The sequence below is a fragment of the Cydia pomonella genome, chromosome 11 (genome assembly GCF_033807575.1).
Source record: "Cydia pomonella isolate Wapato2018A chromosome 11, ilCydPomo1, whole genome shotgun sequence".
Classification (NCBI taxonomy): domain Eukaryota; kingdom Metazoa; phylum Arthropoda; class Insecta; order Lepidoptera; family Tortricidae; genus Cydia; species Cydia pomonella.
The window spans coordinates 11,867,209-11,884,763 of NC_084713.1; the positions used below are offsets into that span (position 1 = coordinate 11,867,209).

The following is a 17,555-nucleotide window of genomic DNA, read 5'->3' on the forward strand; positions in this document are numbered from 1 at the left end:
TGTAAAAACGTTAGTGTCAAGTTGTCAACCTGACAGCAGCTAATAATGTACAGCCATAATAATATCTGGGCGGATAGTCAATGTCTGGATAGCAACTTGATAGTAACAGTGAGTATTATATTCTTTGATAGTAACCAAATATTCATTCACCACAATGTACGTATCACGTACGTAGGTTTCATGCAGGATATATATCGATGACGTTACATGACATGTTTTTGTTGAAACATTAAACAATGTGTCATATTATATGGTTTTAGTGGTTAAATATAGATATGTATTTTTATTGATGGCCAAGCCTGCACCAATATCTTCTAGTAGGAATTTATCAGCTGGCGATGGAAGTGCATTCACTTTAACCTTTGCCATAGAATTACTCGGAATAGAGGTTTGGCATGATTGCAACGAAGGTTGGCTTGATCTTGGGCCCTGTACTCAAGGCATGAAGATACAGTACCAATTGTATCCTGGACAGAATTTTGAATTAGATATTCTCATATGGCCCCATGCTGTCAAAGTAAGCAAGTATAAGATAAGCAAAAAGTTAGGAGGGATGAGAGGATTAGGCCCTAAGACTGCCCTAAGAGTTATTACATTTATCCGTTTGTCAGAACACTTTTTGCTGGGAGGGATGGATAAAAGTAGGCGTTGTTTCCTCTTAGTAGCAAGATAGTATGAAGTGTCCAGTGAAATGATGGATTTAATAATTTTAATAACCCTTATGGCCCCTTTGTAGTGTGCTGCGAAATTGCATAGAAAAAATTATAAATTAATTCATTGATAAAGTCGCCATGCACTTTTAGGGCTGATGGTACGTGTCACAGACCAACCACCCTGTGGTACGTGTTGAGCCCATCCAAACACCACTACCAACACCATTAATTAATATGTAACTATTCTGACAATATTACTAACTATAAACGCGGTGCGCTCACTTACCCGTACCGCTACTACGCGTAGGCTTAACACGAGATATATATTAGGCGTCTTTTTCGAACTGTATTAATTAGATAGAGACGGTTACCTATAGACTTATCTCGCGCACGAGTTACTGTCGCGGCGCCGTCGTGCTAAGCCTACAGACATATATGTTCATGCCATGCATGTTTCATTCATGTTATTTCAGCATGAGTTTTAAAATAAGTGTGACTTGGATTGTATATCGATGGTTATGTTTTTGTGACTCTTAAGATATTACGTTTATGTGCTGGTCGCCGTACACTTTCTGCTGAGAGGAACAGAGGAAACTATAATGTTATATCTCTGTCGTCCTGAGCAGCAGCATGTAGCAGAAAGTGTCCGGCAAAAGAAGAGATCTAATAACCCCTCTAGCACACCGTTCTTTGTTTTAGATATGGAGTGGTATGAACTCCGATTGGGTTCGGACGTGGCAGTTCTTGGATCGCCGATGGCTGGCATTTGATATTCGCCATATATTTCCCGTAAAGGTTGTGGAATTGCATGCTTTTGTGGCGACGGTTTACCCTACCTTTGGAGTTGGCGCTCTCGGATCCAAGTAACGAGTACATTGTGCTAAGCTAGAGTCTGAGAGTCTACATATACAGTAAAAATCGAAAATCGAAATTTCGTTATCTGCCTCTCTATCACTCTTGTATATTCGAGCTACGGAGAGAGGCAGGTACCTAACGAAATTTCGATTTTCACGAAAGACCGTAAGTCTACGTTGAGTCTGCACGCTAAAGGGAGCGTGCATGAACTGTAGGAGGCAGCACAGGAGCCGTCAGATTTTTGGCACGTGGCGTAAATGTGATGTTTTTTGTTCCGATGTAGCCCACAAGATGGCAGAACCTACTATGCACAAGAAAACATGTGACGTGTGCATGTGAAAAAATGTGCATGTTTATGGTTCCGATTCAGGCCACAAGATGGCAGACCCTCCAACGCGCACGGTCCCTAAAGGCATCAGTGTATGAGTGTAGACGAAATTTGATATAAATCACTTCTAAGTTAATGGTACGGTAAGGCTAAGTTAATCCTATGGATGGTACGTGTCTATTAGCCAACTTTCTGTTAGTGTCGGTCTGGATTTACTTCTATTCTTTTCATGGTGCTAAATTGCCCCTTACTAAGTTGTCAAGTAGTAAGTTGCCTTAATAAATCAATTATTTGTTATTATAAAAATATATTTGTTAAATTGCAACCATCGTGAATCATACAGACATTAAAATTCACGAGACACTAAAATACGATGCGGAGGACACCACACTCAAACAAGTCTGATGATGAATGCCCGACGCATACGAAACATGTCGCGCTAATTGAAATACATAATTATAATTACACATGTTGTTTGCGTGTATGGTGAAATACTTATAGCAGGGGATCTTAGTAAGCTCTTACTTAATTGTCAGCAGACAGCACTTAGATGGAGTCCCATCTCCCTGAAAATGCCATAATAATTATTAACTGATTGTTGCAGTGCAAAAAACGACAAGGTTACAGAAGTATTTCTACCGCGTCTGAAGTTTGGGCAACAACGATATTTCGCTCCAGTAATAGAAGAGGAGTCAAGCCTTGAGACTTTCATCTACGATTTAATATGGAAGACAGTGGAAGGTTATATACCCGTCTCTTATTTGGACGGATTGTTTGATGTTCCACATCCTGTGGCAGGTAATATTGTCACGTTAATTTGCACGATATGAATCTAGATATAAAATGATACAGTATAAGGAAGGGGTAAATAACTACTACAAATAGAAATCCGTGGCTTACCTATATAAGAGCATGTTCACATTATTTTAAACGATAGTGGAGTATCGACGGGCCATTCTAAATAATATAAATATGTGACTGAATCCAGCAATACGTTCCACTTTGTCGCTTGTCATAAGGACGAAATTTGCTTTTATCTTTATACGAATAACCTATCAAGGCGTCCTTATGACAAGCGACAAGTTAGACCTTTTGCCGGTTTCGGTCACATATAGTGAAACCTCGATAACAATAGCACGAATCCCATAGGGAAAGCAAAAAAGTTCGTGTTAACAGAGAGGGTTCGGTCATTGCGTTAGTTTCCGTCCAGCTCTTGTTTACGTCCACTTGACGGAGTAGCAGATAATATATTTAATTATTAATTCGCTACTTGCGAAATATCAGTTTTCTGCTAAGAGATCTATTGTTTAGACAATGAGCATTGCAATAAGTCCAAATTTGTGGTAAGGTAGGTATTTGTGCGGGGAGGTATTCAGATTTCGTCAAGTGGACGAAAACTAAAGCTAGACGGAAACTAGCGCAATGGTATAAAAACTCATAAATAAATAGCCTTATTGTTTTCAGGTAAATATCTTCGAGATAAAGAGACGATTAAACAATACATACCTAACATTGTTTGTTAGTTCTAGAAATATTTTGTTTTGACTTATGGTGGTAAAAATTGTAAAAATAAGTGTGAAGGGAATCGTTGATTACTACAATAAAATAATTACTAAAATATTTTGAGTTATAAAGGTTTTGGGCTTTGAAGGAAAGGAAACAGCATTTTATCTCGTGTTAACGAGGATTCTGCCATGTAGAATAGAATAGAATAGAGAGCGCTTATTCGTGGCAAAATAAAAAAGAAAACAACAAGTAACATAACATATCATTGATGATCAAACGAACTTCTTGATAGTATGCAACGAAGATCGTTATAAAAAATGTGGTCTTGTGCCGAAGTGTTCGGCAACTAGACCGCCGTGTGGACGCTACCACGCACAAATAAAGAATGAAGAGCGCAGCGGTCGCCGCACGCAGGTAACCAGTAAGCGGAAGTGGGTGGAAGTTGTTTTTCACAGTTTTAATCAAAATAGTTACTCTTAAATGTGTGCGATGCTATCTGTACAATAGGGAAACTACATGGTTAATATAAAATTATATCTTCAAATGAAGTGACGAAATATAATTAAGCCATGAAATGGTCCCGACTCAGCATGGTGCTAGCCTGGCCATCTTCCTTCCACATCGAGGTTCGAGTTATCTAGCCTCCACTGTAGTATGAAATAATAAGTAGGTACCGACCCACTTACTTATCTTTCATCTTATTTTATCTTTAATTATAATAAACACAAATGGGTGGAAAAACAATTAAAAACTTAAATTAAAAACTTATAAATTAAAAATTTGTCCCAGATCGAGACCGCTTGGCAGGGTGCCCAGAAGGCTGGCTGCATTGCCCCTCTGGATAGCAATGCTTATCCGCTGGGCGAAGTACAGGCCAGCCCTCTGGTCACCCGAAGCCTCTATAAGGCGTTTTGCTAACTCCTTATAGAGGCGGCGCGCGCTAGGCCCCCACGGCCCTAGGGTTTCAACCCCAAACGCCGCAAATATGTAACTACTGCCGAGGTTGACATACTTGCGACGCTTGAGGCTTTCGGCCGAGGATGCAGCCGCACCAGCGTCAACTTTGGTGCCTGGAATATGGGACGGTGCCAGGGTATCTACGCATGTAGCATCCCAGACAAGGGGCCGTCCCATACTCCAAGGCACCAACGTCATTCCATCAGGCCTCTTGCCATCATCCCTGACCAGGCCGTTTGGCTCGAGGAGCGCCGGCACCTTGGCACTAACAAAGGCCTTACGGATGACGTCATTGATGCTGGCGTGCCGAGGTATCCTCCCAGCACTTCGGCTGCAAGAGAGGCCGTGGTGGCCTAGGTTGTCTACCATGACGCCGCATTGGCATCGGTGAGGCATGTTTGTTGATGCTCCTATTCTAAGGCAAGTGGCCAACCGGAAAGTTGAGTTGTCCAGCAAAGTTCCTATTGTTGGTGATGGAAGTGCCTGCAACCACAGACCCGACTCCCACTCCGCTGTCGCAATGAGACGAGCTCGATCTGTTGGACTTAGTGCCGTCTCTAGGAGGCTGTTCCTTGTTAGACGACAGAGAGGCTCGTCCCACTGCCCTTGCGAGCATGGGTTGACAGGTGGGTCTGTGTTGGGGCATGTTTGTGACCATACATTCTTGGCCTCGGAACAGTGCGCAGCCTCCAGGACCCCAAGGGAAGGGGCTAAAATTTTCCCGATAAGGTTTTGAGCACCGTGTACCGAAGCCAAGAAAGCAGGTAGCGCCACGCTGGAAATTTTGCGGATGCCCAGGCCACCCAACCTAACGGGCAGGCTAGCCTGGGTCCAAGTTCTTTCCCCAAAAGATATGTTGAAGACGGTGGTGAGAGTTTCAAAAATTAAATTGTCCAAATTTGAAATCAAAGTGGGGTGTTTCCAAAAGTGTGATCCGCGAAGTATGTATGTAAATTTTGGAACAAAAAGACAATGTTTCATTATACAATAAGCTGAATGTATGTTAATTTTAGTCAAACGATGTGAAGATGCCTTGAAATTTTGAATTTTTGTGTTTATAAAATTTCCAAAAGATTGGTCGAAGATGGGACAGCCAAGAAGATGAAGCGTTTCTTTTGTAATAATTTTGATTCCGGGGGCAAGTTGGTTAAATTGTTCGAATGTGCGTTCTTTGTTTGGGCAGGACTCTGTTACAAAGAGTTCGCATTTCGAGAAGTTGAGGGATAGGCCGATAGCTATGAATTCAGTTCTTAATTTTTCTAAGTCATTTAAAACTGAAATCGCTTCACCGCCAAGGGTCCCATCGTCTAGATACCAAATATTTAATTTTGAATTTGGATTCTTGATTATGGGATGAATAGCGAGGCTGAAAATTGCTGGACCGAGGGGGTCGCCTTGTTGACAACCTACGGAAGATGCCAAAAGGTTAGATTGGTATAATAATTTTGAAGGAGAACTGTAACACTGCCAAAGAAAGTTAAAGGTAGCCGGAATTTTTTCTTTTATTTGAGTCAACAAGGCACCCCTGTCTACTGAATTAAAAGCATTGGAGACATCGTGATATCGTGAAATGAACGTCAATGTCATCAATTTTCTCAGAAAAAAACCAAGTTATTATTAAGTATTTGGACACATACCTAATATTATTTATTATGTATGTGGAAATAGCATGATTGAGTACATAATAATGGTAACATAGTTCCGAATGTTCCAATTCCAAAACTGCCGGGCATAATATCTCCGGCATAATTGGGTCCCATTACACCATACCCAAATCACTCAAGGATGACTACCTACTAAGTGTTAAAAACTATATTCAAATTAAGTTATTTAAATTAGTTTACTGTATTTTGGATAAATAAATAATAATACATTCGGTCGTTATATGTCCCACTGCTGGGCACAGGCCTTCCCTCATGCGCGAGAGGGTTTGGGCTATAGTCCCCACACTAGCCTAATGCGGATTGGGGACTTCATATACACCTTTGAATTTCTTTGCAGGTGTATGCAGCTTTCTTCACGATGTTTTCCTTCACCGAAAACTAGTGGTAAATATCAAATTATATTTGGTACATAAGTTCCGAAAAACTCATTGGTACGAGCCAGGATTTGAACCCGCGACCTCCGGATTGAAAGTCAGACGTACCACCGCTTTAGATATCTAAGCGTGAATATAGATAAAAAAAACATATCGAGACAAACGTTAATCAAGAACCTGCGGCTCTAGCAACGCCGCTAGAGAACAGAGCCGCTATACACAGTGTTACATGAGGAAACCGAAAGATTTTGACTGTGTATTACTGATCACATTTAGAGACTAAAATCTCATATAAACTTTTCTGGATTTCACCTAGTTTCAGAGTTAATACCAATGTAAAAAAAAAACATCTTATCATCATCTATATGATGCCATTATGGGGCGTAGTGTATGTCTATGGGCGTAGTCTACATGTCATATTCTTATTGATAGATGTCAAAAAGTGACAAGTAACCTTTGCATGACACAGTGTTACATGAGGAAACCGAAAGATTTTGACTGTGTATTACTGATCACATTTAGAGACTAAAATCTCATATAAACTTTTCTGGATTTCACCTAGTTTCAGAGTTAATACCAATGTAAAAAAAAAAACATCTTATCATCATCTATATGATGCCATTATGGGGCGTAGTGTATGTCTATGGGCGTAGTCTACATGTCATATTCTTATTGATAGATTTCAAAAAGTGACAAGTAACCTTTGCATGAACTAGTTTTTACAAAAAAAATCGTAAAAAATTAATTTCAGTGCCAGTTTTACCATGACATTAACCTTTTATGTACAAATACGTTCAAGATTAGAAAAAAAAAACAAATATTTTTTTGGCGAAATTTACTAAAATTCGTATAAAATTTTTTCCTTCTTTTGGCCTCAGAAGTACGTGGTTAAAATCTTTCGGGTTCCTCGTGAGCACCGTGTATAGCCATCGAATCCCGAAATCCCTTTAGGTGCTATTTCTTCAGGCTTACATAAACATATTCTACATGGAGTCTCAAACTTACTAGACGGCGGCGGCGCCGACCGACGTCTCAATTCTTATCCAGTAATCGTAATTATTTCGACTTCAGCCGCATAGAATTTCCTTGATAAAAACTATCCCATTTCCTTCCACGGGACTCAAATACCAAACCACAATACCAACGATCGAGGTACCAAATTTCATTTAAATCGATTCAGTAGTTTTAGCGTAACGTATAATTAGTACGGAATAATTAAAAGTGTTTACTAACGAAAGTAACGGAAATCTTTGCTAAATACAAAATAACAGCCATAAGGTAGATAGTACATATCCAATTGCTCCAAGTGAAAAGCGTAGTGCCGGTAGTGGCCGAGTGGATATGATGTCCGACTTTTAATCCGGAGGTCGCGGGTTCAAATCCTGGCTCGCACCAATTGGATTGGCTCATTGGAGTTTTATCATTTGATATTTACCACTAGCGTTTCGGTGAAGGAAAGCATCGCGAGTAAACATCTGCTAAGAAATTCGAAGGTGTATGTGAAGTCGCCAATCCGCATTGGGTACCGTGGGGATTTATAGCCCAAGTCCTCTCGCACATGAGAGGAAGTCTGTGCCCAGCAGTGGCAGATATACAGGCTGAATATTTTTTTGTTCAAGTGCTTACCACTGTTAAAGTCCCCGTGAGCGGAGTTCAATAGAATTTGCAAATAATGTAAATAAACTAATTTACTCTTATTTCTTCGTAATCTCCTTTTTTTGTGGACAACCATGATTTTATCAACAGTTTATATAATTTAATCTTTTATTATATATATTACTACTTAAAATATATGTTAATTAATAATATAAAAAACAACTATCGTAAAACTTTTAGGTCAGGTACCTATACCTCAAATGATAACAAAATCTGTCATAAGTATTTGTTCATATTGACCTCCACTTTAGCTACATGAATTATAGGTATGTAGAGGTGACAATATGGTGTCACTTATTGCCTATCTGGCATGGGCACGTCGCGAATTACTTCGTAACTTTATTATTTGATTTAACCGTCTAATTCTTGTTGTAGACGTACGACATCAAGATGCCGTATTACATCACGTAAGGGAAACCGCTCTCAATCGCAACTTGTCTGTACAATCCGAGCCAGAATTATCAAGCATAAGCAAGAAAACATTAGCAAACCAAAAGAAGAAAGTAGAAGTACCGAAAACTAAATTTGAAATTATTTTGTCGGGGAATAATATTTTAGCGGGTACGTGCTGCTTCCCATTGTTGGCCGAACGTTGATTAGAATTGACCATAAACCATTACAAATTGAACCGCACACCGTAATGGACGGTTACAGCTTACGGTTCAATTTGTAATGGTTAATGGTTAATTCTAATTAACGTTAGGCCAACACTGGTGTGCATGAACTGTAGGGGGTAGCAATAACCAGGAACCCCCTGTTTATTGGCGCGAAGTATAAATATCTAGTTTAAACTTCCAATGTCGGCCACAAGATGGCAGAACCTACAATGCACAAGAAAACGTGAGTAAGCTGTAGAGGGCAGCACCTGCTTTGGCGTGAAGTGTAAATGTAAAGTTTAAGTTTCTGACTCGGGCCACAAGATGGCAGATGCTCCAACGCACGGTCCCTATAAGCATCGCCTGTCAAAGACAAGTGTAAGATTTTTTTCTTCGACTTGACATCTCTGTTACAATCAATAACTCTTGATGCAAAATTGATGTTGTACCAAAATATCCCCATTTCAACTGTCTCCGGATATTATCCACGTTTTGTTTATTTAGTAAATGCTGAGGCTACATTAAAGTGTATCTGTTTGCGATTTGTCATAAATCGATAATTCCGATCGCACTTCTGAGACGCCAAATACTTAGAACATATTCACAACCCTGCTCGAATCACGAATGATCTACTGCCACACACCAAACTTTATATTATACTTATTGTACACAAATTTATTGTTTAACCACTCCAGCTAATATTGATACCCGAGCAAGCGAAAGATACCAAAATTGGAATCTTGAGCGTTGCGAGGGTTTCAAAGCACGAGGGTTAAACAAATGTTGCCACCAAGTGAAACGCAACATTTTTCACCACACCAACACAAGGAAAATACTAAATGTAAAATATCGAACGAAATAAATGCAATTTACATGTTATTAAATAAGGAGTGGTTCAGAAAAAAAGTAGCAGCACATTATGTGGATTTTTCATTTTATTTAGTGATAATTATTAAGTAGCGCATTTTTGTAGTAATCCGTACATACTATTCTATACAATTAAATACAATCGTATTTAAAATAAAAGGGCGAATTGAAGTGTTCGCCTTCTATATTACATGTCTCCTAAGACTTTTTGAACAGCGTCTTCTGTGAGAATTTATGAGGTGTTTCTCATAAACATAGTTGTTTCTTTAAATTTGACAAGCTCTTGAATACATTATTAAATTGTCTTATGTTCGATATTGCACATTTCTGATTTGACTTTACTTTGAAGTAGTTACATGGAATTTTCATTTTTGTGTATTTGCGATTTTTACAGAAATTTGTCTCCCATAGAAAAACCTTTGTCAGAGGTTAGATTGGAGAGACTTCCTGACTACCGAAGATGAACTCCAGTTTATTGGTATAATTTACGCGTAAGATGATATTCCTAAAAGCATACAACTAGTTGTGAAAATTAAAATTCAAGTGTGGCATTGTGGAAAACGGCAGGTGAAGATTGTCAAATTGTGTTTGTACAAAAAGTTACGAAGCACATTGCAATAAAAATGAGAAAACTTAAACAATATGATATTTCTCAATATGATTTTATCTACGGATTAATGAAAAAATTAACTACTTCATAATTAGTAAAAAATTAAAAAAATATACTAGATAATTCACTGCCACTTTTTTACTGAACCACTCCTTATTTAATATATAATAATAATTCAGCCTATATACGTCCCACTGCTGGGCACAGGCCTCCTCTCATGTGCGAGAGGGCTCGGGCTATAGTCCCCACGCTAGCCCAATGCGGATTGGGGACTTCACATACACCTTTGAATTTCTTCGCAGATGTATGCAGGTTTCCTCACGATGTTTTCCTTCACCGAAAAGCTAGTGGTAAATATCAAATGATATTTCGTACATAAGTTCCGAAAAACTCATTGGTACGAGCCAGGATTTGAACCCGCGACCTCCGGATTGAAAGTCGGACGCCATATCCACTCGGCCACCACCGCTTGTTTATCATTTAAAATCATAATTTAAGTCATTTTGTACCAGTCAACATAAGGAAAAAAAAAACAAAATTTGCTAAATCAGTTTTTGAACAATCAAGAGAGCGGGTGTGGTGAAATCAGCTGGTGTGGTGAAAAATATATTTCCCCGCATTTGATACTTTTTTTAATTAATAAAAAATACATCAAGGAGAAAACTAAGATAGCCAAAGGCATTCATTATTTATTTACTGGGTTTGACGTAAATCAATGAACTGATACGGGTAGGGACGAGGATTTCTTTCAGTGAAATTAGATTCAGTCAAACAAACTATCCTAATGAATACACCCGATTTTCTTCTTACGTAAGAGTCTGGGTGGACGAAACAATCTTTCACTTTTCAGTTATATCGAATTTCGATCACCGTATAACCTCATTAAATATTCATATCACTAATCACCTAGACTGGTACTCAAGAATTTGTAAACAAATACACAAATCGCAACTTTAGAATGCAACCGACGTAAATCTAATCTATCCAGCGCCGTGCAGCGGCCGGGCTACGAGTTTTGTGTCCCAGATAATAAAATTACACTTCGATTGGCTAATCTACTACCCTACCCAATCATCCTGCTTTTGTAGGTACTAAAATGCGGTCAGACAAATTGAGGAAATCGAACTTTTCATATTAGTGTCAGGGCTATAACCGCGAAAATCGAAGTTCACTAATTGCGGGCAACTTTCTCTGTCACTCTAATTACGCCTTTATTGGAGTAAAAGAGAAAGATCTCCGCAATTTGCGAATTTCGGTTTTCGCGGTAGGCCCTCTGTAGCCTTAGCACTGCGCAGCCGAGCGAGACGTGTATATTTTATTTTGGTCAGTTTTAGGGTTCCGTACCAAAAAGGTACAAAAGGAACCTGTCGTCTTATGGATGCGACTCTGTCCGTTCGTCTGTCTGTCACATTGTTAAATATCTCGAAAAGTACCTAAGCTATCGATTTGAAATTTGGAATAGTAATGAACAACGCTAACCCAGACATATTGGAAGTATACATTTTTATTTTCTTTTTATTAGTTATGGAAAATGCCCAATATTAAGAGGGGGCAAAATTTCAAAGTCTAGTTACTAGATCAAATGGGGCATTGAAATAGCTCACATTGAACATCACAAAACCATTATTTTTAATTATAAAAAAAAAACTTATGAAGGAAAATGTGAAAAATATACCCCCCCCCTGTCTCCGAAGTTTACCAATGAAATAAATAATAAAAACATTATCATAAAGATTACAGGAAAAATAAAATCAGAACTCTATCCTAATAAGTTTTTTTATCAACTCAAATTAGCCAATTTGTACCTGTACACAATTAATCAATTATGCTTATAATTCAGCTCAAAAGTCTTTCGTGATTATAGTCACATGAGAAAATTAAAAGTTTATACGAAACCCTCCGTGCGCGAGGTAAACGAACTCGTACTTGACCGGTTTTTTCTAACTTTACAGAGAGAATAGCCGTCTTGCACCTTACTAGAACTGTGTTTATACTTAACGTAACATTTGTAATTTGTGAAATGCTTCAGGAGCTGGTCGGCAAGTTGCTTTCCAATCGGTCGGCGACCGGCCGCCGGAACTAGGGGAGTTTTTTGTCTTCATCTCCAGTCAGAATTTGCCCGCCTCCGACGGCTATCCGATACTTTTTGTAAACATCGATTCTCTATTCGATGTGCCGACAGAAGCGTTGAAGAAATATCAGTAAATATTAGCCACGTATTAAATAAATAAGGTCTATCCACTACCTTACCGCGTATCCAAGCCGTACGGGAAATCAAGACGTATGCAGCTAACGTAGAAGGAAGAGGATAGGATATTGTTCTCCTATTCCTGTACGACATCGGGTTTGTTAGACGGTGTATTCAACTTCTGTACATAATTATATTAATTATTCTGTGTCTTAATAGGAGTTTATTTCTATTATAAGTACCTGGTTACGTCTTGATATCTCAAATAGTTTTTTTTTAAGTTTCATAAATTCATTTCAGGATATCGCATATTTATACACGCTGGTCTATGGGAGAAGAGACACATGACTCGGAACATCTGCAGCTTATAGGAAACAAAACAACGTATAACTTCGACGATCATCACGCGCTGCCGTTGCCGTGCGATGTGGCTTTCAAAATTATCTGCGGACTCATGGATGACGACTTCCGTATTCAGGTTAGGTAGTGAATAGGATATAGGGTGTGCTGTATAGAAAACCAGTCTCAGGACTGGGAATTCCTGGGATTTGCCATACGAATTCAGTCCCGGGAGCATTCCCTAATCCATATGTCATTTGATTTACTATCACACCACATTTAACTTTTTCCCACAATTTCGGTCAGATATTCGTTTTTTGCTAGTTGAAGCACAATCTACAAACTTTACTGACATTAATTATCAAGTATTTATTATTACATGTAATGTGAATAAGAATAATAAGATGACGTTAGCGGTATTTTTACAGCTACGTGGAATAAGACAAGCCCCAAAACAATATGATGACCCGATTTTTTTTGGCTATGACAAAAAAGACTGCTTATTTGCTACTACTCCGTCCACATTCAAACATTACGAAACCGATTTAATAATAGCTGAAACTAAGATCAACGTACGGTCTCTTGGAAAAGGTGTTAGTGGTGTAGTTCAAGGAGAATTCGCGTTGTTGCCTCCAAACTTCGCAGTGAAGAGCTTAGGCCGTCAAGCATTCTGCACAAATGATCAAAACGGTATCAACTTGCCAGTTGACCCTGAACTAATAGTTCCATCATACGTTATCCTAGACGCTCAAATGACTTTGGAAGTACGCATGGGCTATGCTGGATGCAGGCCGCAAAGGTTGGAAAAGAGTTATTCCAGAATGATCTGCCTTATTACCGATCAATGGTTGATAATGGAATTGTTAATGCTAGTTACTGACATTAATCATGATTTGGAAATTACCAAAGAAAGCGACGATTTTTTGTCAGGTTTTGCCATTGACACGGGCCAAATCGTAATTTTTTACGTTGAGGGGCTTAAGGATGGAGTAATTTTACAGCTTTGGGAAAAAACTGGAGACTATTATCCTCACTCTAACCCGTTGTTTTCCTCGTCAGCAAAATATGCATCCAGGGTTTATCCGGGTAAGTTAGATAAAGACTGAACGTAATCAATAGTTTTATGAATCCGATCCGATTGAGCTGTTCATACCTGCAGATTCCGAAGCGAAAAGTTTTGATTACATAATCCTAACTGTAAAACAGTCAAATAACATACGTTAACGTGAGTTATAGGTACCAATCGTTGTTTTGCTTCTTTCAGATTTAACGTTCGCTGGCACTCCTGCATGTTTCAAGATAATGAAGATGTTTGTTCCGCTGTCGGCAGTTTTGGCTTGTCCCCCTGTTTATGCGAGACCAGGCTTGCCTATTTTAGCTCGATATGTGAGAAACTCTTATTATTTCGCTTTTATTTAAAGAAAATCAAAGCATATACTGCTGATCATTACTAAAAGTTGGAAGGTTCTCGGAAGTTTCAGGATTTTTTCACAAGAAATAAAGAATATTTCCAATTTGTAAATATAATTTCGTCCCCTATAAAAATACTACAAGTTTTCAAAAATTTTTATGGGAATTTTAGACATATTTTAAAATAAAGCATACTACAGATTGAACGTTTACCGATATTGTTCTAAATATTTTGATTTAAATTAGACTATGGCGTCAGTCTAAGGGTTAATAGGTATATATGACATAGCTGCAAGTGTTGAAGACTCTGGTAACCGGTTCAATCCCTGCCTGGAGGGCCTCGGGCGCAGGTGGCTTGGTCACGTTTTCTTTCCTAAGTACAAGACATCTAATCCAGGGGCCATCATCAATCTTTTGAATGGAAGAGCTAACCGCAGTACAAAATAATCATCCAGTTTAGGAATCTCAAAGAGTTTCAAAAGTGATTTTAGCGGTTTAGTTCTCTAAGTGGATCAATCAAATTAGATCCAAAAAAAGTGTTTTGTGGAATTATATCCCAGCAAGCTGGAAATGGTTTTAATACCTTCATTTATTCCTAAATGCGTGTAATCCGAGTTTGGGCAATCCCAGGAGTCGTGCATAAATTTTGGGAGGCTTGCATGATTTTGGACATTTTTCTTGGATTGGCATACCACTCGATGTTGAAGGAACATTCATTGTCATTGTTTACAAACTGACAACGAATTCATATTATAATCGGATTCTCAAATATCAATTTTCATCACAATTAGAGAAAATTTCCATCTGACGTACCGTTTTCGAGCTACAAGCAAAAAACTGAAAGAGATCAAAAATTTATACACACCTCCTGGGATCGCGCAAACTCGGATTACACGCATTTAGAACAAAATAAATGTATTCAAATGATTTCCAGGTTACTGGGAATTAATTCTTCGATTTTTTTTATTTGATTGGCCTGAAGTGTGAAATTTTGAATTTCCTAAAATGCCACAATTGCAGGTCCGAAGAGTCACATGCGGTTCACGTCACGATCCGCGATTGCCGCGTTCTGATCTAATCCATCTAGGATATAGTTAGCCTCAAATAGATAGTGACAGCCAAAGTGGCTTAATAAATATTTATATAGCAACACATTTTTGTTACTAGTAGGAATGTATGTGTTTGCAACATATTTGGTCACGCTGGCTGCGATTAGTTATTTGATGCTGACTGTACTTAATGTACTAGTATATATTTAATGTAACTTTTGCTTTATACCTTTTCCGGAGGAAGTCGGTACTTACTCCTTTTAAACGAAGTGATATTATGTATGCGTCTCACGAAATGTCCAACAATATCCCAACTCTCTCGCATGCGACTAAAACTTTCTCCCTAATTGAGCTTGATTTATTCCAACTCAATGGTCTAATCAATTTATATTTTAGAATATCTCAATCCTCAATCCTTGGTATTTTGTGTAAGTAAGTAAGTAAGTAATTTATTTGCATAATGAGCTTCGTTTTCAGTATAATCAGGTGATTTAGGATCAATCACTAGTCATTGATGCAGTCGGTAACTAATTAAAAATAAAGCAGCAGTTTGCGTTTGGTATACGGTATTGTAAATATAGGAGAAACTTCTTAGAAGTTACTTTGTGAAGACGTTTTGGCCTTACAGCCGCCAACTGCAATAGGCGAAGAATCTTATTATGTTGATAATTCTAGCATTGTTTATTTACTTATGTTATTAGTAAATAAACAATACCAAGTAAAGGATTAAAAAGCATAATTGAAATGTAAAACCACTTTATGCTCGACTCTTCTACAGCTTCAGATGGCGCTGCAATCGTTTATAAAAAATGTTTTAGATATTATGCAAAGTACATATTAACTGTCGACTACAAAGGTTTATTTGTTGGAACCATTAAAATCTGTTGGTTTTGTACCATTTTGCAAGCCGCACCAATCTGGAAGGTTATCCCAAAAAAAATAGAATTGTTAGGTTATCTGAAAACATCGACACAATCGAAGTGCCAAAAATATGTATAGGTACACGGCTTTACGGCCCATATATTAGGGTAGTGTATACATATTTTTGGCACTTTATCCTAATTGAAAAGTTTCCAGGGGTGATAGCTGAGGTTTTTGAGCATTCTTAGCTATAATGTCTTGGACGAAATTTGGTATTTAAAAATTTATTAAAAACTTAAGAATTATTGAAAAATATCCTGAATTGGATTGTTATGTGTTATACCTAGTACTTCAATAAGTATTAGTTTGTTTTCTTTAGTAAGCCTTTTTTATTTTCAGGCCACATTGAAACTAGGTCGGTTGCTGAGCAACAAGCGGTGGTGGCGGCTCGGGCCGCCGACTAGCGAGCTGCCTACCGCCGCAGAGTTGGTCAGCTTTCGTCAGGAGCTCTGCACAGCGCCCCGCCCGTCCCAAGCGATGACCGCCATGTGTGCCATGTTAGTCAAATCTGGTAAGCATTTATAACCAGAGCAGAACCCGCTTTAATACAGACACTTTTAATACGATTCCTTGCAACTTGTTGCTTTACCATTTTTTCCTGGTTAATACGCTTTCCCACTTAAGAGTCTTCTTAAGAGGGCATCGTCCGTCCAGTGGCACTCTCGTTAGGGGATTGTGTTTTCTAATAAATCAATCCGTTTCTGTATAATCCAGTATATTAATGTTGTAGTCCTACTACTACCAACTTTTTGTATATGTGATATAGTTTTATATTACTTACATTTGACTTTATCACGTAAACGGAAAAAAGTGGCCACCATTTGTCGTTTAGGTGCTCGTAAGGGTTTCGTACCTCAAAAGGAAAATACGGATCACTTTTTTGTCCGTCCGGCCGACCATCTGTGTCTTTCAGGAACGCGCAGAGGGGTCCATATTGGGTTGCATACAAGTTTAAGTCATATCTTTGATACGCATAAAAACTTGTCTCATAATAATCATTGCGTATATAAATGAAAAGTCATATTATATTGTGTCATACATTTTTAGCTATAATAAAAAAAATACTGTTTACTTCAGTGTCAGTTTCAGTGTTGTTGTTGTTGTTGAGATACAGTCCGAACTCAGTTACAATCTCTATATTTGGAGATTTGATGATTTACATAGCAGTGGTCATATATTGTTTGTGCATACCTAACGAACCTAACCTAAAATTTTATGCGAATTAAATTGATGACATAACTCATTTATGACAAAAACCCAGTAATGCTCAGGAATAATTCTGACTGAAGATTTTTATGACTTACAATTTTATGCATAAAGTGTTATGACAATTAAAAATAGGGAATCAAAATACATGTAAAAAAATACGGTACCCTGGGAATGGTGGGCGAATTTAATACGCTAATAAGATTATCCGTTTCTAGATAGGAACTCTCATGTTCAAAACACATCCCTGCTCAACCTTTTCGCCGCCATTGACTTGAATTAAAGTTAGTACATTTCGTGACCCACACGCCTCGATTTCATATCAAGTCGTGGTTTTGGTCGGGTTGGTATACGTGCAATTATTGACGTGGCGTTG

The 17,555-nt window shown here is 38.3% G+C and overlaps 1 protein-coding gene across 2 annotated transcripts in view; it reads left to right on the forward strand.

The window, feature by feature from the left end:
* Positions 1–94: 94 nt before the first annotated feature.
* LOC133522844 (uncharacterized) overlaps positions 95–17,555 on the forward strand; it is a 30,685-nt gene continuing 13,224 nt past the window's right edge. Inside the window, exons 1-9 of one of the 2 annotated variants that reach the window (XM_061858306.1) lie at positions 95–517; positions 1,353–1,516; positions 2,441–2,634; positions 8,369–8,554; positions 12,096–12,267; positions 12,555–12,732; positions 13,022–13,679; positions 13,858–13,979; positions 16,313–16,484. In XM_061858306.1, coding sequence (XP_061714290.1) covers positions 251–517; positions 1,353–1,516; positions 2,441–2,634; positions 8,369–8,554; positions 12,096–12,267; positions 12,555–12,732; positions 13,022–13,679; positions 13,858–13,979; positions 16,313–16,484 — 2,113 coding nt within the window. In that variant the 5' untranslated portion in view covers positions 95–250. The remainder of the gene's footprint in view (positions 518–1,352; positions 1,517–2,440; positions 2,635–8,368; positions 8,555–12,095; positions 12,268–12,554; positions 12,733–13,021; positions 13,680–13,857; positions 13,980–16,312; positions 16,485–17,555) is intronic. The other variant, XM_061858307.1, reaches the window with a different exon arrangement.